Raw genomic sequence first — 20,845 nt, 5'->3', positions numbered from 1 at the left:
CCTGGTTAGTCATTTCTTTCTATAACACAACTCAAGAGCTCTGAAACAGTTAAAAATTCTGGTGGAAATGTTAATCTACATTCTCATTCAAATATAAGAAATTTATTCTATGTAAAGAAGACAGGATAAAGGAAAAATGTACAACTTTTGTTATTCAGATATAACAGCTTAAAATGTAGGGCCCAAAGGAGAAGGAAACATAAGGGTGTTATCTTCTGATCAAACAAAAAGCATAGTTAAAAGATTTCAATAGGGAACCATAAAAGTTTCAAAACTTTTCTGATAACTCCCCTCTAGGCTTCTGGAAAACTTGCTAGAACTTTCTCTGTAAACACAAGTCATTCTATAATCCTGGTTCTGTCACTAATCTATCACTGGGATCTTGCCAAAACAAACTTCTCTGAACGTTTTCTCAACTCTAAAATAAAGGGATACAATCAGATGATAGCCAGGAAGACCTGAATTCAAATCCAACCTTAGATACCCTGGATAATTCACTTAACTTCTTTCTGCTTTTCTTCAACTCTAAAATGCAGATATTATTAGTTCCTACCTCCCAGGGTTGTTTGTGAGAATCAAATAAGATGGTATTTTCAAGGCACTAATGGTGCCTGGCACATACTAAAGTATTTAAAAGATTTGTATGTTCCCTTCCCATAAGTTTCCACACAGCCTTAAAATTTAGATTCAACAAGATTAAATGATGTCTCAATACATGGACTACTTCTGAGTGTAAATTTATGAAAATTAACTCTTCCTAACCACCACCACATCCCCCCCCAAGAAAGGAAGAAAATTAGAATTCCCCTCTAAAGGGGGCTTGGAATAATATACACAAAAAACATAATTAAAATACAGGTCATGTGGCATAGTGGGGTTCCTCAGATTTGCAGGAGAATTCCTTACAAGCTATAAGCCAAGTGAAAATCACCCGCTATGAACCTCAATGCTATTTATACATCTATGAGAAGGGTATAGGTTCTATAATGATAGAAAATTCCCCTCAGTCCCTAATATTATTTACTCATTTTTATTAGTTTATGATAAAATTACATATTTTTTAAACGCTACTTTGAAATACATTATACTCACTACAAATTTGCTTAAAGTTGTGGACTGCCAAGTAAATGCCAGTCAAAAAGCATTTATTAACAGTGTGCTGTGGGCTGAGTAAGCCCTGACAAAAGGGAGGCAAAATCCCATTCTTTGATTTCAAGGAACCCACACTCTCAATGGGAGAAAGAGCATGCAAAAAACTAACAGGAACTATGTTAGTGTAAAATGAATCCTGAGGATAGGGTAAAGAGGCTTGGAAGGGTAGATTTGAGCTGAGTTTTGAAGGAGTAAAGAGCATTCTACTCACAGGAACAAGTGAAAAAAAGAACTGGAAGCCTAACTTATCAAGATCCATCTTATCAGTAATGAATAATCAGCTCCAGCATCATTTCCTAATCAGTGTCAATCTACATATAAGGACTTTTCACTTAAAAAAAAACAAGAGTACTCAGTAGTTAGGGTATTTCAAATTCACTTACTTAGATGGACTGAGGAAGACTGGAATATACTGAGCTAAGGGCTAGTATGTTTGAAAAACTACTAATTAAATCAAGACAAAGAAGTTATCTTTTTGCTTTTCTCACATAGTTAAGCTGAGGAATCTGTATTTACCTTTCCTTTGGATCCTGATCCAACAGCTACTACGGTTGCCTGTAATACTTTTCCTTGAGATTTTTCTGGAAGCATAATACCTCCTTTGGTAACAGTTTCAGCTGCACTCCTTTCAACCAAAACTCGGTCAAAGAGAGGAAGAAACTTTCTAAAAGCCTGCCCCGCCTGTTGAGAGAGAAACTTTATATATATATATTTTCAAACAAACAAAAAGTCATTCCTCCTTGAAGAAAATTACCATGAACAAGTGTCAAAACTTTTGCCCGATTTCCCCATTCCACAACACCTGTTAACTGTGGGATGGCCCTACCGTGTTTTCGAAATCTCTGATCTCCACTTTCAAGTTTGTTGCATTTTAAATTTTATCAAGTCTATGTTGTCTCCCCACTCACAGGTCAGAATGGCTACCAGGACGAACCAAGGTCAAAACTTTTCATTTTTCTCCTGGCTCATAAGGAAAGAGTGGGGGCGCTCTAGGGGGTCAACCTGCACCCCGATCCCGCCCCCCAATGGGAGAAGGTCGATGGAGGCCTCCACATGGCTGCAGACAGCGGGGACCCGCCACCCAGTTGCCTTGGGGCACGTGTGCAAGGCCAGTCGGGTGGAACATTAGAGGGCAGAAACCCGTCCACCCTCCCCAACAAATACAAGCCCTCACTCAGCAAGATGGGCAGAAAGTGGGGGGAGGGCGGTCTACACGTGCTCCTAGAACTCGGGAGTTCCCCACCCAAGTTTTTCTTCCAAATGCTTAACTTTTCTCTCAGCCTCGGGTTCTCTGCCTATTAAATGTCGATAAGAACATCAATCTCCCCAAATAGTTAAGAAAAGGGGTGGGGATGCCTTTGGTCTCAGTCTATAAGAGAAAATCTAAGTTTTGCAAGGCTTATATATGTTAGCTGCTATTGTACATTCTCCCGAAAGTCTTACGGCAGTTTACAACTTCCGTGGCTTAAAGCTGCACTGAGATTTTCCGGGACGTCCTGAATTATTATTATTATTAAAATGACAATGATCATATCAGTAAAAGAATTTGTGGTTCGGATAACTGTCAACGGCCAATCGGGCCGTAAGGCTGCTGCCCGGCCCCAGAGGCCCGGTACCAGGAAAAAGGGAGGATGGAAGGGCTTGGGCAGGGCTGTTGTTGCTGCATGTCTAGAAGGCCGCGGGGGTCGAACTCACCATGGCTTCCGCAGTGGCCCGCAGTTGTAGCTCTTGCTCAGTCGGTTTCCTCCGTCCCTTCCCGGACGCCGGTAGACTCGTAGCCCGGTCCGCGAAACACGTGAATGTAGTAAAGGGGGGGTACACTAGGAAAGACTAGTTGCCGCGCAGGCGCGTCCCGCCCCCTACCTTGCTAAATGCCTCAGTACGTCGGATAGCGGTGGCCGCTACGCGAGGTACTATTCGTCTTTCGGGCCGCTACTCAAACCAATACACGGGAAGAGGAAACAGGAGAAAAAGGTCTTTCAAGACTTTTCTTCCCTGCTGGACTCGGTAAAATAAATCCCTTCGGGCCCCCAGGAAATGACGCAATTTCACCCTTGACCCGCGTCTGTAGCGGCGCGTTCCAGAAAGTTCTGGAAAAATGGGGTCCCAGGAACGAGCCTAAACCATTCCCTGCCTCTCTAGCTCCACCCTAGCTTGGCTCGCGAGTGTCGAGAGGGGTGGAGCCAGGGTATGACTCAGACAGATTTCGGGGCCCCAGGGGGCGGTTAGTCGGGGGTGGAGGCGCCATCCGCACATGTGGTGCAGCAGGGGGGGCGGGGTCTGGAATTCTTTGCCGTGAGCGCCCTGTACGTGTGTCCCTCATTCGTTGCTGACGATCTGCACCGCGCGCTTGTCCGCCTGCCCCCGCAGGTACACGAGGGTCTGTCTCGCGCTTCCCTTCCCTTTCCCAGCCTTCCCCTCCCATGTTCTTTTGTCTCCCTACCGGCGAGCCCGGCGCGTGGATGGCGAAAGAGAGCCATTTTACGGCTTGGGCCAGCTTCCCTACGGCCTCTTTTTACATGCTTTCCCCTTCGAGCTGGGGGCGCTGCTTCAGCTGCGGGAGGGCCTGGACTGGGCTGCGGGATATGGCGGCAGCCTCCTTGGAGGTGCAACCTTGGCGAGAAGAAGCAGGGCTGGGGTGGGGTCAGGTCTGTGTAGACTGATGGAATTCTGCGACTAATCTCTTGGTATCAGGCCCCGGACTAGCGCGTTCCGGGGCTAGGCCTGGCCCCTTGCCTCAGTGCTTCTAGGCAGCCTTTTCCCTTCCGGAGGGCGGCGGCGGCTGGGAGGCGCCCGCCCTGGGCCACGGGGGTGGGACTAGGGCCGTGATCGGATCCTGGGGAAAAAAACTTAACGGGAAGACTTGGTCGAGGGGAAAAGGGGGTAGTAGGTGGTCCGGGTTCGTGCAGCTCTGCTTTTCCGACAGCAGGGGGAGGAACGATGGAGCCTTGACCTTGTACCATGTGTCCTGATAGGAAGACATGTGGCCGGGCGTGGGGTGGGCAGGCGGGCCCCTTGCACCGCAGTCTCAAGTGTATCTCACGCTGATACTGTTTCAACAACTTGGATACAAGGAGACATTTCCTCCTCCTGATGGGCGATTTGCTGTGTCAGGGATTTTCGCTCTAGCCCTCACCCTGATTTTCTACCAATGTCTCATTTCTCACTTGTAGTTTTACTTCTTGTGTGCTTCTCCCCTCTAATTCATTCTTGGGGCCCATTGGAAGCACGTTTCCAGCAAGTACAGAAAGGAATGATTAACTCTGGTTTTTAGCTGGAGGCCAGGGGAAGAATTTGAGCTCAGGTGCATCTGCACTGTGCAGAGGAGCTGAGGCCTTGTGTTAGGGCCCAAGACTAATGGTCTGGCTATGAGATGTAGCAGTAGTCAGATCCTCACTGATGGTGGCGGCATTAACCGAGAAATGCCTTCTGAAGATGTAGGGGAGACTCTTTTGCAACGAGTGCCTACCACTTCATGTTCTTGTCAACAGGTGGCACAATCGAGCCAGAGGGAGCCTAGAGCATTGGAACTGATCTAATTGTTTCATTTTTCCAGAAATGCTCCGGTTGTCCACAGTCCTTCGGCAGATAAGGCCAGTGTCTAGGGCACTGGCCCCTCACTTGACACGTGCTTATGCTAAAGATGTCAAATTTGGAGCAGATGCCAGAGCCTTAATGCTTCAAGGTGTAGATCTTTTAGCTGACGCTGTTGCTGTTACTATGGGGCCAAAGGTATCAGTATCCTTTTTTCCCCTTAAAACTGTCTTGGATTGAATAAGAATGAATGAAATTTTATGTTGTCAGGGGAGCTAAGAGTAAGATTTTACATTAATTAGGCAACTTCCAAAAAGCAGTTTTTGCTCAGTTGATTAAGCCAAAGTCCCAATGGGTCAGATTCCATTGCGACTTTTATGTTGAATCTCAATTTTCTTTTTTTCACTATTTTATTAAATGAATAGGAGTCATTTGCATTACCTTGTAATACCAAAATAATTCTTAACTCCAGGCAAAACTAATTTGGTTTGCCTACCTAGTATTTAAACTTTGACTCAAATTTTAATGGCCTGAACATCTAGGGTTAGTGAATGGAGGAAGATAATCAACATTAATCTTCAGACTTTGTTTAAAGAAAACTGCTTGCTTCCTTGTTTTTCCATAACCTGTTGCTAACATTGGTGTAACTTATGTCCAGCTGACTTAAGGAGATGGAAAGTTGGGTGAATGGAATGACAAGTTTCATAGTTGTAGGCAAGAATCTTATGGACATTTTTTTAGTTTAATTCACAGATTTTTTAGAGATTATGGTTGTAATCCTAGGTAGTTACTCACATGGGTAGAGTTGATATTTTGGGGGAGAATAATTTTATTGTTTAACATGTCCAACTAAAGTTTCAGAATTGAACTTAATCCTAGTTTTGGAGGTCCATATAATCATAAGTGGTATTATCTCCTATACCTTGAGAAAAGGGACATGGCACCATAGTATTTCCACTTATTTTGCAAATCTCTCTTTACCATACAAAAGTCCATGGATATTTGTAGAAGTTACAGATAACTAAAATTTGATCAGTTCTGGTATTGATTAGATGAAATAATGTTCCTGTGAAGCCTCTACATTAAGCAGTTACAAAAGGCCAAATATTCTCTCAGTCATGCAAAGAGGGTCACATTGGCATGTGTGATACAACATAGTAACAGATAGCTCAAAGGGACCTTAAAAGTCATCCAGTCCAACCCCCTTGTTTAATAGATGAAGGAACTAAAGTCTAGAAAGTAAAGATACTTGACATAAGCCAGAGGTGCCAAATTTAGAGCCTGCAAAACTCCAGTGTGACCCTAAACCAGATTAAAATGTATTTGGGGAGGGGGGAGCTGACTCAGTGGATTGAGAGCAGGCCTAGAGATGGGAGGTCCTAGGTTTAAATCTGGCCTCCAGCCCCTTCCTAGTTATGTGACCCTGGGCTAGTTACTAGTCACTTAACTCCTATTGCTGAGCCCATACCACTTTTCTGCCTTGGAACCAATGTTCAGTATTGATCTAAGATGGAAGACAAGTGTTTGTTTAAAAAATAAAAATGTAATTGAGAAATGTTTAACAAAATAAAACAATAGTACAACAGAAATAGTGTTAATTTGAAGTTTTCTAAGTGAATATGCCTACAATAGGGATCTCTTTCTGTTTTGAGTTTGATACTACTGATGTGGTCATAAGTGGCAAGTTAAGATCTATCTAGTTCTTACTTTGTATCAGTTTGGGAGTCTAATGCCTCTGAACTGTTTTTAGCTATAGATTAATGTTCTGTTGCTTTCATCTGCCACAGAGGTTGAGTTTTTAGTAGTTTCTTGACATTTCTAGACTTGGGTTTCCTCAACTTTATTATTTTATTTATTTTTAAAAATAAAACCCTTATCTTCCATCTTGGAATCAATACTATGTATTGGTTCCAAGGCAGAAGAGTGGAAAGGGCTAGGTAATGGGGGTTAAGTGACTTACTCAGGGTCACATAGCTGGGAAGTGTCTGAGGCTAGATTTGAACCTAGGACCTCCCATTTTTAGACCTGGCTCTCAATCCACTGAGCTACCCAGCTGCCCCTGGTTTCCTCAACTTTAAAATGAATATTGGACTAAATAATGACCCAGGATCATAGATTTAGAGCTCAAAGAAACCTAAATAGGCTCTCTAGTTTATCTTCTTTATAGGGCAAAGAAACTGAGTTCTGAAGTGCTAGGCTTTGAGCTCTGTTCTCAGATAAATCCTGGGTCCTTTTTCCTATCCAGGTCTGAGACTTTGAAAATAGGGATTTTTTTATTTCTGTAAATTGTTAAGATGTTATCTATTTACATTTCAAAAAGATAAAATATGAATGGTTTGGGCAGGCATCTGGTAATTTACACTTTCTATCCCATAATAGATCCCTTGTTGGAGGGCAGGTCGGTTTGATTGTATGCTGGAGCAGTGTCCTTGAGAACTATGATTTGGGATTGAATTATTAGTGAGGCAATAAACTGTCTGGTGATATTATATTCCCAGTGCCTCAGAGTGTTTCCAAGTGACTATACTTTTTTTTTAACCGTTACTTTCTTTCTGTCTTTGTAACAACTCTGAAAGACAGAAGATCAGGGGCTAGGCAAATGTTATTGAGCAACTTGCCCAGGGTCACATAGCTAGGAAGTGTCTGAGGTCAAATTTGAACCCAGCTCCTCCTGACTCCAGGCTTGGTTCTATCCCCTGTGGTATCTCACTGCTCCTAAATCCTTTTCCTTTTTATAGCCTATATTTTTATATCTTCGATATTGCTTTCCAGAGTTTACACAGTATAAATACTTTTATTTCTGTATGGACCTACAAATGTGCTTTGACTGTCACATTCAATATTCTTGCATTTATAGGGGAGAACTGTGATCATTGAACAGAGTTGGGGAAGTCCCAAGGTAACAAAAGATGGAGTGACTGTTGCAAAAGCAATTGACTTGAAGGACAAATATAAAAACATTGGTGCCCGACTAGTTCAGGATGTTGCCAATAACACAAATGAAGAGGCTGGGGATGGCACTACCACTGCCACAGTCCTTGCACGCTCCATTGCTAAGGAAGGTTTTGAGAAGATCAGCAAAGGAGCAAATCCAGTGGAGATCAGGAGAGGTAAGACTTCATATAATTGACACTTAAAAACTAATGAATTGGCTGGTTAGGGAAATAACTATTGGCTAATTAACTTGAAAACATTCATTTTTATTTTTCTACAATTTTTTTTTTTGCTATTACACTAAAGTAATAAAAATAGATCTACAGTTCTTTACTCTTGAATTGACAGTTCTTGAAATAAGTAGGGAAATGAGTTTAAAGAGGAAGATGAAATTGCCAGTATTGGTGTTATTTATTCATCAGTACAGCTTATGATTTTTATCAGTCTTTGTAGAATGAATTCTTTTTTAGTTTTGTCAGTGAATAACTTTTTATTTTTGAATCAAAGGTATTTTATTTTCCCAATTACGTGTAATAATAATTTTCAACATATCTTTTCCAAAATTATAAGATCCAAACCATCTCATTTCTTCCCCCCATTCAGATTTGGGAATCAATTTGTTCTGGGCTATGGATGTATCATCATGCAAAACACACTTCCATGTTGGTCATTGTTATAAGAGCACAGTCATACAAAACCCAAACCCCCAAATAAAACCATAAATACACTGATGTGAAAGAGAGTATGCTTTGATCTGCATCTATCTGGGTCAACAGTTCTTTGTCTGGAGGTGGATAGCATTCCCAGGCATAAGTCTTCCAGAATTATCCCAGATCATTGCATTAGTCCATAACTATTAAAGCAAGTGTAACAGTTACACTCAGATTTTAAAATCTATATTGGGGTACCTATATTTATATGTGACCTTTTTGACTTTGAACTTTTGGGACCATATGCCCAAATCCTACTATCTCTGGATTAAAGGATATAGATAGTTTGGCTATTTTGCATAATTCCAAATGGTTGAACCAGTTCACATCTCCAACAAGATAGAGGTGTGTTTGTCTTTCCGTAATCCCTCCACTATTGTGATTATTGCCAGTTTCTTTTATCTTTTCTAGTTTTCTGGATGTAAAGTGAAGTTATAGGTTTTTATTTTCATTTCTTAGTTACTTGAAATGAGTCTTCATATTGCTAAATGTTGAGAATTGTTTTGACAATAATTTGTTCCTAACCTTGACCACTTATCCATTGAGTCCTTTATGTTGTTACTGAAAATTCCCTTAATTCTTTAAGACTGTAGCACAGAAGCAACATATATAGGCTTAGACTAAATTTCTTACCAGCTTCACAAAACTTATTCATTGGCTCAAAATAAATATTATAACAAATAATTACTCTGGATTCAGGTGTGATGTTGGCTGTTGACGCTGTCATTAGTGAGCTTAAGAACCAGTCTAAACCTGTCACAACCCCTGAAGAAATTGCTCAGGTAGGCTTTTTTTTTGGATTAACCATTATCTTCTATCTTAGAATTGATACTAAAGTATCTGATTCCAAGGCAGAAGAGTCCTAAGGGCTTGGCAATTGGGTTTAGGTGACTTGACCAGGGTCACCCAGCTAGGAAGTATCTGAGTTTAGATTTAAATGAAGGACTTCCTATCTAGACCTGACTATTCACTGAGCCACCTCATTGCCCACAGATAGGCATTCTTAATGAGGTGAATACTTTGTGATCACAACTACACTCTTTTAAAAGTAAAAACAAAAATAGTTGCTGTCATTTTATTTTATATTGGTCAGGCTCTAAGAACACTCACTGTAAATATGCTTTCAAGTTTCATTGTATTGCTTTCTATTTTAATGTATTTCCATTTGGGGAACCAGTAGATTCACATTTAGCCCCAAGTTAATTTGACTACTTTGGGTTATTCTGACTAAAGTAATAAAACAATTTAAATTTTAAATAAATATAAGTACATTATTATAGGGTTATATGTAGGAAATGCATCTATAAATAATCACTTTTCCATAACAATTTAATTACATATGTATATAATTTTTCTGATAGTTTTTGTATTTTAATGGTGGGTGGTATGAAAATGGGATTAATGTTGCCAGGGCCAAATTGGATTATTGTTGACAATGAAACTTTGCATTTGAAATACTAACTTAATTATTTTAGGTTGCTACAATTTCTGCAAATGGAGATCGAGAAATTGGCAACATAATATCTGATGCAATGAAAAAAGTTGGACGAAAAGGTGTCATCACAGTAAAGGCAAGTTATGAGTCTTTTACACTGGGTATTCATTTAATTCACTAGTATCTTTAGAGTGTAGGCATAGTGCCTGAGACAGTAGGTACTTAGTTAATATTTGTTCTTTGATTAAGGGCAGCTTAATGCTATCAGACAAACTCATTTGGAAAGTCTTTATACAATAGTGTACAAAGTTATCTATTGTATATTAGATTAATCTATGGTATATACATTCTTAAGTGTTTAAGTAATGGTGATGGCTGTACTGAACCAGCTACACATATTTGATCTTTATTATGACCAGTGGCATGCAAAGTTAACAAATGCTTCAGACTGTGACTTTGGGTCTCATTAATTCCGCTCTTGGAACATTAACTGGATGTATTGGGTAGAGGAAAAGCTTGTGTGTTTTTTTTTGAGTATCACAAATATGCCTCTTATTTTATAATAAAGCTTCCTGAGGGGAGAGAAGCTTTAAGGTAGGAAGATAGAGGAAGGCTAGAAGTTTTGGATACCACAAGGGGGATGGCAGAGCCAAATTATAGATATGAGGTGGCAGGAATGAGTGAGAAATGCAGGCCTTATTAATTATCAATGAGCCACAGCAATACTCTGATCAGTGGACTACTCAGAAGGCTTGTACCGTCCAGTGATCCAAATTTAATACCACACAGGTCGGAGAGATGATAGAGAAAAGAAAGTGCCTGGCCGAAGGCCAGGTCCCAGGTGAGAGAGATAGAGAAGGATTAAAGATGGAACTTGGCCTAGCAAGGACAGACATCAGTGAGAGCTGAGATCCAAGTGAGGGAGAGAGAGGTAGAGCCTGCTGTGGCTGTATTTAATCTCTTTGATATGTAAATATACACAACACATAGGGATGATTATCAACAAGGTATAGGTGTGCTTTCTCTTAACCAGGTGAACACAAAGAAACCTGTTTTCCCGCCTAACCTGGGGGAAGCTGGGGTCAAGGGTCAGAGGCTTTCCCAGCCATGTGCAAGACTGAGGACAATCTGTACATACTGTTTCCCTTGCCCCTAGACAGGTGTGGACTGCTACATATAAGGAGCACTTTGTGAATACTTTGAACCTAACAATTCTGTAGATAACTTATTCTAAATTTAGTAACTAAAAATAAATGTCTAAAATTGAGATATAAAGCTATAAATGTATTTTTTTTAATTGTGCAATGTAACCAGAAACATTGTATTTTTTTTCCTGTATTGCCTTCTTAATATATTCACAGTATTGTAGAATTATATTGTATCATTCAGAGACCAGAGGTGATTTAGCCAATCTCCTATTCTTCCTGTCCAGTTTGTTGCTATCATGTAGTGCTACTTAAGAATAACTTTTGTATTGTTAGGTCTCACCTGATAAGAATTTTGTGTGTATGTTTTTGTGTTTTCCCCCTTCCCTCCATTACATGGAAAAAGTTTCCAATATTTTTTCAAAGAATATTGAGTCTCAAATTCTTTGTCTTTCCCCCTCCCCCCTTGAGATGGTAAGAAATCTCATAGATTTTACATGTGTAGACATGGAAAACATTTTTTCATTTTGTGAAAAGAAACTTGAATTTAAAAAATAATTAAGAATAAAAGTGGAAAACCTTTTTTTTTTTGGTCTGGATTCAGTTCTTTCTGGGAACAGTTAGCATTTTTTCATCACGATTCCTTTAGGATAATTTTGGATTATTATATTGCTGAGAATAGCTAAGTTATTCACAGTTGTTCATTGTACAATATTCCTGTCACTAGGTACAATGTGTTGGTTCTGCTTATTTCATACTGTTTCCATTCATGTAAGCCTTTCCAGGTTTTTCTGAGTTCCTACTTGTTATTCCTGACAGCACAATGTTATTTCATCACAATAATATACTATAATTTAGCTATTCTTCAATTGATGGATATCCTTTCATTGTCCAATTCTTTACCCCCATAAAAAGAGCTGCTTTAAATATTTTTGTATGTATAGGTCCTTTTTGTTTTTTTATCTCTTTTGAATTACAAACATATAGTAATAGTATTGTTGGGCATAGATTCAAATTGCTCACCAGAATGATTGAATCACTTCACAAGTCTCCCAGCAATATATTATTGTCTTCATTTTCTCAGTCCCTCCAAGTTTCATTTTCCTTTTCTGTCATACTAGTTGATCTGTTAGGTGTGGGAAGGTATCTCAGTTTTTTTCCCCTAATTAACAGTGATTTAGAGCATTTTTAAGGAATGACTTGTATTTTTATATATTTAACTCATATCTATGAATTTGAGAAATGAATTCTTTATTAGAGACTTATAAAAATTTTATACCATTATGATTACTATGTATTTCTCTTCATTCTATTTCTCCCTGTTAGTTTCTGACCTTCTCTTCCCCCAATTTGCCTTCTTCTATAAACCCCATCCCCCATTTTCTTATCCCTGTCCCCTCTCAACTTTCTGTAGGGTAAGAGGTCTTTATATCCAATTGATTGTGTACGTTGAGCCAATTCCAATGAGAGTAAGGTTCATATATTCTCTCCCTACCTTCTCTCATCTTCCCCTCCACTCTGAAAACTTTCATGCTTCTTTTATATGAGATAACTTGGCTTATTCTATAATTCTCTTCCCCTTCCAGTGTTTTTCTCTTTCTCGTGCTTTAATTTTATTTACATCATCTCATATTCAGCCCTAAAATGATAAAGTTCTTTGGTGTTATGTGCACAATTTATCTTTATTGAATGTCTTTTGATTTCTCTTTCCTGTTTACTTTTTTGTGTTTTTCTTGATCTTGTATTTAAGAGTCAGATTTTCCATTCAGCTCTGGTCTTTTCATCAGGAATGTTTGAAATACCCTTTTTTTTCTCTGAAGGATTTTGCTCAGTTTTGCTGAGTAAGTTATTCTTGAGTGAAGTCCTAGTTCTTTTGCCCTCTGAAATATATTCCAGGCCCTTTCATCATTTAATGAATGTAGAAGCTGCTAAAGCATATATCATCCTGACTATGGCTTCACAAGATTTGAATTGTTTCTTTTTGACTGCTTACAATATTTTCTTCTTGACCTGAGAGTTCTGGAATTTGGCTGTAATATTCTTAGGGATTGACCTTTTAGGTCTCTTTCAGGAGGTGATTAAATTATCTCCTGGATTTTTTTCTGGGTCAGTTGTTCAAATGAGATATTTCCCCCTTTTTTTTCATTCTTTTTGACTTTGTTTCTTGATCTCCGATCTCCACTTGTCCAATTTTAATTTTTAAGGCATGATTTTCCGAGTTAATGTTTCTACTTTTTCAATTGGTCAATTCTACTTTTCCTCAGTGAATTAATGTACCCTCTTTTCCATATGACCAGTACTGCCTTTTAAAAAGTTCTCTATAGTGCATTTTTGTATATCATTTTCCATTTGACTGATGCTGCTTTTTAAGGAGTCCTCTTTTTTGTGCTCCTCCTTTACTATTTGACCTATTCTTTTTAAGTTGTTAATTTCTTCAGTATACTTTTGGTCCTCCCTTATCAAGCCCTTGACTCTTCATGATTTTTTTTAAAATAAAACTTTATTTAAAAAAACCCTTACCTTCTATCTTGGAATCAATACTGTATATTGGCTCCAAGGCAGAAGAGCAGTAAGGGCTAGGCAATGGGGTCACACAGCTAGGAAGTGTCTGAGATCAGATTTGAACCCAGAACCTCCCATCTTGAGGCCTGACTCTCAATCCACTGAGACACCCAGCTGCCCCCTCTTCATGATTTTCTTGTACCACTCTTTTTTACCAGTTTTTCTTCTACCTCTTATTTGATCCCCTCCATTACTTTTTGGGGGATTGAGAGTATTTCATATTTTTCTTGGAGGCTTTGGATGTAACAGCATTGACTTCATTTTCTTCTGAGTTTGTTTTGCTCTTCCCTGTCATCAAAACAACTTTGAATATTGAGTTTCCTTTTTCTTTTATTTTTTCATTTTCCAGCCTTTTTTTTTTAAATTTAAGAAACTGTTAAAATTGGGGTCTATAACTGAGGTGAAAGGTACACTTTTCCAAGCTTCAGGTTCTTTGTACAACTGCCTTCAGAGCTGGCCCCAGGAACCTTTCTGCTTTCAGTTCTTCTGAGGTGGTATGATATAAGGAGAAGTGTGTTTAGTACTCTCCAGGCCTGGAGGTGTAACCACCAGCGTTCTTCCCTTGGAACTGTGACTGGGGATCCCCAGCTCCCTTGTGACAAGAAGCCTTGATGCTTGCTAGTGCTCCTCCCACTGAGACCATGTCCCAGGACTGCTTCCTAAATCTGTGCATGAGTAGTAGAGTCTTGCACCTAGAATCAGCAAAAGAATCCCTGTAATATTTTAATGTGAAGTTTCCAATTCCCAACTACCCTACTATCTCTGGCTGAGAGCTGGAAGTCTTTGTCGCTGCTTCAGCTGCAACCAGGGCCCGTTGAGACAGTGGGGCCTGCGCTAGTGCATTGCTTCATACTCTACTTCTACCCCTGATGTACTAGATTCCTTATTCTGGTCTTCTAAGTTGTAAAAAATTACTTCACCTTGTCTTTTTGTGAGTTATGCTTCTTTAGAATTCATTCTGAGGCATCATCATAATTTTGGTAGAGATCAGATGGATTCGTGTACCTTTGATGCCATCTTGGCCAGTAATGTCCTTAAAACTATAGTCTTATTAGGTTCTCTCTGGATCAAAAAGCATAACTATATTATAGGGGTTTTAGTATATTGATTACCAAAAAATTTGAACTAATCTACTGTTCTACCACCAGTTCGCCAATTTATACAAACTGCAATGAGCTAATTTTTAATTGCCTGTTTAGATTTTTTCCCTAATTTTGTTTGCTCACTTGATTCTTGCATGTTTTTTCCCCACTGTATTTATAATTTGTTTTCATGTTTTCAGGATGGAAAAACATTGAATGACGAATTAGAAATTATTGAAGGCATGAAATTTGACAGAGGTTATATCTCTCCTTATTTTATTAATACAGCTAAAGGTAAATAATGTGTGGTCACTGACATTTAAGACATGGGCTAGATAATCTGAATTCTGTCATGTTGTGTCTTGGCTATTTGTGGAGAATTTTGCTTTTGGGAAATGAGGGGGAAACTACTGATCATTAGTTAGCGTAGCAAACTTAAGTCATTTTAGAGAGGTAGACTTGGGTAAGGGAAAAGGGTGAAGGAGGTGGCAGAATGAGTGTGATAAATGGCAGAATGGGTGTGATAAACTTGAGCAGTTAAATGAATATTCTTTAAAGGTAGGCTAGAACAAATGTTTAGCAATGTTTCCCATGGGGCATTTGTGAGTTATGATTTATTTAACATAATTTGTTATTTTTCAAACTTATGGGGATAGTAGGTAGTTTATTAGTAATGTTCCTTAATTTGTTTTAAAAAGACTGTCATTATCTATCATATAGGTCAGAAATGTGAATTCCAGGATGCCTATGTTCTCCTAAGTGAAAAAAAAATCTCCAGTGTCCAGTCTATTGTACCTGCACTTGAAATTGCAAATGCCCACCGTAAGCCTTTAGTAATAATTGCTGAAGATGTTGATGGAGAAGCATTAAGTACTCTTGTTTTGAACAGGTAATGAATGAGGCATGGATATTTGGAGGCTCTACAAATTGAGAGTAATTTAATTATACTGCTAGATATTGGGTCTATCTAAATTTAGTCTTATGTCCCATTACACTTTTTGCTAGTATAGTAAAACAGTAGAATTCGTATATACAGAACATTCTAAGTACAGAAATAGTGGTATTATTTATATAATTTAACTGCAAGAAAACCTGGTTTTATCATTTGTTACCTAGTTAGATACCCATTTGGTATACTTCTAATTGATGCAATGAATTTATGTCTCCAAATGTTAACCTATTAATTTCAAGGCAGCCTATTTAATGATTAATAAAATATGCTTAGCGAACTAAAAAAAATTTATATATAGAATATTTGAAAAATATGCAGGGACAGTTGAATATAGAGGAAATAACACTGGTGTAAAGAGGCCCATTTCAGGAAATTATTTGGGCTGGCTGAAACTCATGACTGTTTACTTTTTTGTCAATAAATTTAGTGTTAATGAGTTTTTACTAGTAATGTATTGGCATGCTGTAGTGGGAAGATAGCCTTGGAGTGTGGATTTCTATTTCTTAGAGGATTAGCTATGTAATTATGAGCAGGTTACTTAACCTTGGTGCATTGGGCAGCTTTTTTTTTTTTTTTAAGAAACTTCATTGCTCTAGACCAAAAAAAAAATGTGTTTTCGTTCTATATTATTTTTAACATTACATTCAGGACTAGAATCTGCACAAGCCAAAAACATGAAGATGCATTTGGATGGGACATACAAGTACATTGTTGTACCATGCTGTCATATTTAGTCAATAAGGTCTTGGGTCTTAAGATTTTCTAGAATAAAGAATCTTCCCCCAGAGATTCACAGCTTTGTGGCTAGCAGCTCTTAGTATTGAGAGGAGTAAAAAGCAAGGAAAACTAGGTCTAAAGAATGCAAAGTGAGTTTTTTGGTCATCCTAGAATAATCTTGTAATGTTTTTGTTTATAGGTTAAAAGTTGGACTGCAGGTTGTTGCAGTGAAAGCTCCAGGTTTTGGTGATAACAGGAAGAACCAGCTTAAGGATATGGCTATTGCTACTGGTGGTACAGTAAGTAAAATAGCTTAACATCAATTAGGACTAGAGATACTTGCACTCACATTCTAATGAGTTATTTTTTAAATATATGTAGTGTGATATAGTAAAGCAATTAGATTGCTACAATGCCTTGTACATAATGGTGCTTACTTAAATTGAACTTGGAATCTAAAGACTTGAATTTGATTTAAGATCAAAACAACCTTTTATGGTGGCAAGATGCCTGGTTATGTACTGTTATATTCTTTTTAGTATGGACTTTAATAGTTCTGGATCCTTTTTTTAAGTTTAAATAGATTGATATGTTTCAAATGAGTTTGATATGATGCAGAAAAGTTCTACTTAAATAAATTATTATAATTTCCTAATATCCAACATATTTCATAATGCCTTTTACAGGTATTTGGAGAAGAGGGATTGACTCTGAATCTTGAAGATATTCAAGCTCATGATTTTGGAAAAGTCGGGGAGGTTATTGTGACAAAAGATGATGCCATGCTTTTGAAGGGAAGGGGTGACAGATCCCAAATTGAAAAGCGTGTTCAGGAAATCATTGAACAGTTAGAGATCACTACTAGTGACTACGAAAAAGAAAAGTTAAATGAGCGATTGGCCAAACTTTCTGATGGTGTTGCTGTAATAAAGGTAAGACATGGGTGGTGACCTAATTCAACCAAGGAAATAATTTGGATTGTTTTCTTCCCAATGGCAAGTTACCTCTGATGGTTAGGTTAAATTGTGATTCTGATGATGAAAATTGAAGAAATTTCAATAGGAAATTGGTTAAAAACTGATTAGGCAAAATGAACCCAGTACAGGCTGATCAAGAGTTGAATAACAAAGTAACCCTGATTAGTGTATCTTGTAAGAAGTTAACAACAAATATGTTTTTTTTTTCCTCTGTGCTTTTTAATATGGTGGTGTTTAAAACTGAGTTTTCTTGTACTTTTAGGTTGGTGGAACAAGTGACGTAGAAGTGAATGAAAAGAAAGACCGAGTTACTGATGCACTTAATGCTACACGTGCTGCTGTTGAAGAGGGCATAGTTCTGGGAGGTGGCTGTGCATTGCTTCGATGCATTCCAGCCTTGGAAGCATTAACTCCAAATAATGAAGATCAAAAAATTGGTAAAGGATATCCTTGTGAATTTGTGCTCTTGAACTGATTGTCTTTACTGAGAATGTACTATTCCTGTTGACAGAAGGCAGAAAAAATTAGGATGTAATTAGGGGATGGATGACTAATAGTCATTAGATGATTAGCGGTCTTATACAATCTTAGGGCTGAAAAAGATCTCAGAAGCCATTTAATCCAACACAATACCTGAACGGGGAACCTACTCAAAAATAGGTATCACCATTTCCCAGGACATCCCATTTCACTTTTTTGGAAGTGTTACCCTGGCTTCAGTTGTATTGGAGCAGCTTTTCCCAAAATATTAATATTAATAATTTATCCATGTTTGGATCCCATTTATCTGCATGTTAGCTTGAATCATGTGCAGATTTGGTCAATATATTCTTATCCTTTCATCTATGCTGTAATAAATTTTTTGACTAGAATAGGACCCCAAAGCCTTTAAGTTGACCATCAGTCCATTAGTAGTAGTAATTGATGCTGCTAATGTGATCCAGCATTAACAATAGTTTCAAGACATTTCTTAGAATACCCCCAATTGTAGTTTGTAGCTCACTTTACATCATGTCGTTACAAAGATATTAGCAAACTTTCATGTGCTTTGTTGAAATCTGGGTATATTATCACCAGCACTGTCCTGGTGTGCCAGTCCAAAAAAAAAGAAGTATGGCTAGTTTTGGGGGGGGGGGGGACCTGGAGACATGGCTGTAAGAGTATGATCTGATTGTATTTCAGATTTGTGATTGGTTATAATAATGGACTATATTCTAGAGGTGGCATAGTGGGTAGAGTATTGGACCTAAGTCAGGAATGCCTGTGTTTGAATTTTGCCCTAGATATTTAGCATTGTGAGCCAAGCAAGTCACTCACTAATATACTTAAAAAACACTTTGCAAACCTTAAGTGCTACTAATGATATTTACTTTTTCAAACTAAACTCAATAGATGATCTTGCTAAATAATTTTTCCTTCTATAGGAATAGACATAATTAAGAAGACACTGAAAATCCCTGCAATGACCATTGCTAAGAATGCTGGTGTGGAAGGCTCATTGATAGTTGAGAAGATTTTACAAAGCTCTTCAGAGATAGGTTATGATGCCATGATTGGAGATTTTGTGAATATGGTTGAAAAAGGAATAATTGACCCAACTAAGGTAAACAGTTTTAATTTTTACCATATGTGTCTCAAGACTTGGAATAGATTCAGAGCTGCTTAGAGAATTCGATTATCTCTCTATCACATTTTATAAGTTGTTACTTGGAATATTTAGTTGGGTAAAATTAATATTTTCTTGAATTTTTTCCCCTAGGTTGTAAGAACTGCTCTGTTGGATGCTGCTGGTGTGGCTTCTTTATTAACTACAGCAGAAGTTGTTGTTACTGAAATTCCTAAAGAAGAGAAAGAACCTGGCATGGGAGGGATGGGTGGTATGGGTGGAGGCATGGGAGGTGGCATGTTCTAATTTCCTAGAATAATGCTTTCTAAAATCATTATGATCTGTGATGCAAGCAAGACTCAAGGCAGTGTTCTTCACTAACTTCAGAGAAGTCAGTTGGAGAGAAGACTGAAGTAAAGGCTGATGTTTAAAAAAATCACTATAAACCATCAGTTACTGGTTTCAGTTGACAAAATATGTAATGGTTTACTGCTGTCATTATCCATGCCTACAGATAATTTATTTTGTATTTTTTGAATAAAGACATTTGTACATTCCTAATATTGGGTGCAAGATCCATGTACCAATGTTCTGCTTTCAACTTAAACCAGCTGAGGCATTTTTACTACTATTCTGTTAAATCAGAATTTTAGTGTTTGCCATCACTAGAAAGTTCAGAAGCAGCCTTTATGGGCAGATGAAGAATAATTAAAATTGTGTACAAAGTAGAGAAATATCCAATTATGTGATGACCTTTGTGTAATAAAATTGTTTAAAGTTACTAATTGTATTATTTCTTTGATCTGGTAGAACTAAAACCATAAGAAAAGATACTGAACTCTTAAAAAATTTTAAATTAAAATTTGACCAATTTAAATTAAAAATTGACCAAAATGTTGGATTCATCTAAATAATACCAAATGTAAATTGAAAATTGTTAGGGTGAAATTTTTTAATACTTGTATTATTGTAACCTTCCCTAATGATGGATTGGTGGTTAAAGTGGCCTGGATTAGAATCTCTGCTATATCCCCGTGCAATTCATTTCAGTGATTAGGGCCCTTTTTTTAAACCTTTACCTTGTCTTAGGGTTGATAGTAAGTATCAGTTCCAAAATAGAAGAGTGGTAAGGGCTAGGCAATTGTGTGTCGACAGAGACTTGCCCACAGTTTTACAGCTAGGGAGGGGTCAGATTTGAAACCTGGATTTCCCATCTCTAGGCCTGGCTATCCACTGATCACCTGGCTTTTTATAAGGAGAGGGTACAACATATCTAGCTACTCAAATGTTACTTCTGTGGTGTCTTCAGTCACTTCTAAAAAAAAGTCTTGCCTGTCCTTTTACTTTTGGTATTTGCTGAGCCCTTTCTCTCATATGGTAGTAAGTTCCTTAGGGTAAGGAAGTTAATCTGATTCTGTGCCTTGCATTATGATCACTGAAAGAATATAGATGTGCAGCTACTAAAAATCTGGCTTCAACCATGGTAGAAGGTTTCATAAACCAGACTAACGAATTAACAGACTAGCATTAATATAGCTCTGTGAGGTTTGCAGAGCACATTCGTAAATGTTGACTCATTTAATCCTCAAAATAACTCTAGTATGTAGGTACTATTATCCCTGTTTTATTGATTAAGAAACTGAGGCAAAGTTAAATCATTTACTTAGGATCATAGTTTTATTTTTTTTTAGGATCATAGTTTAAATGTTTCTGAGGCTGGATTTGAACTCGCCTTTCTGACTTCAGGCCCTGTGCTCTCTGCTGTAGTATCTAGCTGCCTCAAACATAAGTTTGTAATTGTGACAATCATGTAATTGTGGATTATGGGATAATGAGAGTATTTTCCAAAAATGTAAAGGGAATATGGCATTTTCTTCTACTGCATTAAAAAGCAACTTGAGTTCTTTTTCCTGTAACTTCCATGGCAAATTACTGAAGCTCAGACATGTTTGCTCACCTGTAAACTGGGGATGGTACCCCTAAAGGAGGAAGGTATTGGATCAATTTGTTGAACTAAAAGTTTGACTGCTGGTTTCATC

General features: G+C 38.0%; 2 protein-coding genes across 4 annotated transcripts in view; one reads left to right on the top strand and one right to left on the bottom strand.

Annotated features, from left to right (window-relative positions):
* The window catches only part of LOC100022336 (MOB-like protein phocein), an 84,040-nt gene extending 81,059 nt beyond the window's left edge, over positions 1-2,981 (bottom strand). The window contains exons 1-2 of the mRNA XM_016433760.2: positions 2,848-2,981; positions 1,669-1,833 (exon numbers count right to left, since the gene is read on the bottom strand). Of these exons, the coding sequence (XP_016289246.1) occupies positions 1,669-1,833; positions 2,848-2,850 (168 nt within the window). The 5' untranslated portion in view covers positions 2,851-2,981. The remainder of the gene's footprint in view (positions 1-1,668; positions 1,834-2,847) is intronic.
* A 40-nt stretch (positions 2,982-3,021) lies between these two features.
* Positions 3,022-19,587, top strand: HSPD1 (heat shock protein family D (Hsp60) member 1). Of its 3 annotated transcripts, none has more exons than XM_007494564.3 (12): positions 3,022-3,159; positions 4,709-4,884; positions 7,544-7,796; positions 9,030-9,112; positions 9,806-9,901; positions 14,755-14,848; positions 15,275-15,443; positions 16,423-16,522; positions 16,910-17,155; positions 17,463-17,637; positions 18,625-18,803; positions 18,960-19,587. In XM_007494564.3, the coding sequence occupies exons 2-12, from the start codon at positions 4,711-4,713 to the stop codon at positions 19,110-19,112; spliced, it is 1,722 nt and encodes a 573-aa protein (XP_007494626.1). In that variant the 5' UTR covers positions 3,022-3,159; positions 4,709-4,710; the 3' UTR covers positions 19,113-19,587. The 3 variants fall into 3 exon arrangements, with proteins under 3 accessions (XP_007494626.1, XP_001370003.1, XP_016289245.1); XM_001369966.4 differs by lacking the exon at positions 3,022-3,159 and adding an exon at positions 3,208-3,522; XM_016433759.2 differs by lacking the exon at positions 3,022-3,159 and adding an exon at positions 3,438-3,532.
* Positions 19,588-20,845: the final 1,258 nt, after the last annotated feature.

This window comes from Monodelphis domestica, chromosome 4, assembly GCF_027887165.1.
Source record: "Monodelphis domestica isolate mMonDom1 chromosome 4, mMonDom1.pri, whole genome shotgun sequence".
NCBI lineage: Eukaryota > Metazoa > Chordata > Mammalia > Didelphimorphia > Didelphidae > Monodelphis > Monodelphis domestica.
This window is presented reverse-complemented; position numbering and strand designations above follow the sequence as displayed.

Coding starts and splice junctions, on each gene's coding strand:
- HSPD1 (XM_007494564.3), top strand. CDS start 4,711: ATGCTCCGGTTGTCCACAGTCCTTCGGCAGATAAGGCCAGTGTCTAGG. Junction 16,523..16,909: donor CTATTGCTACTGGTGGTACA/GTAAGTAAAATA, acceptor TGCCTTTTACAG/GTATTTGGAGAAGAGGGATT. Junction 17,638..18,624: donor TAATGAAGATCAAAAAATTG/GTAAAGGATATC, acceptor TTCCTTCTATAG/GAATAGACATAATTAAGAAG.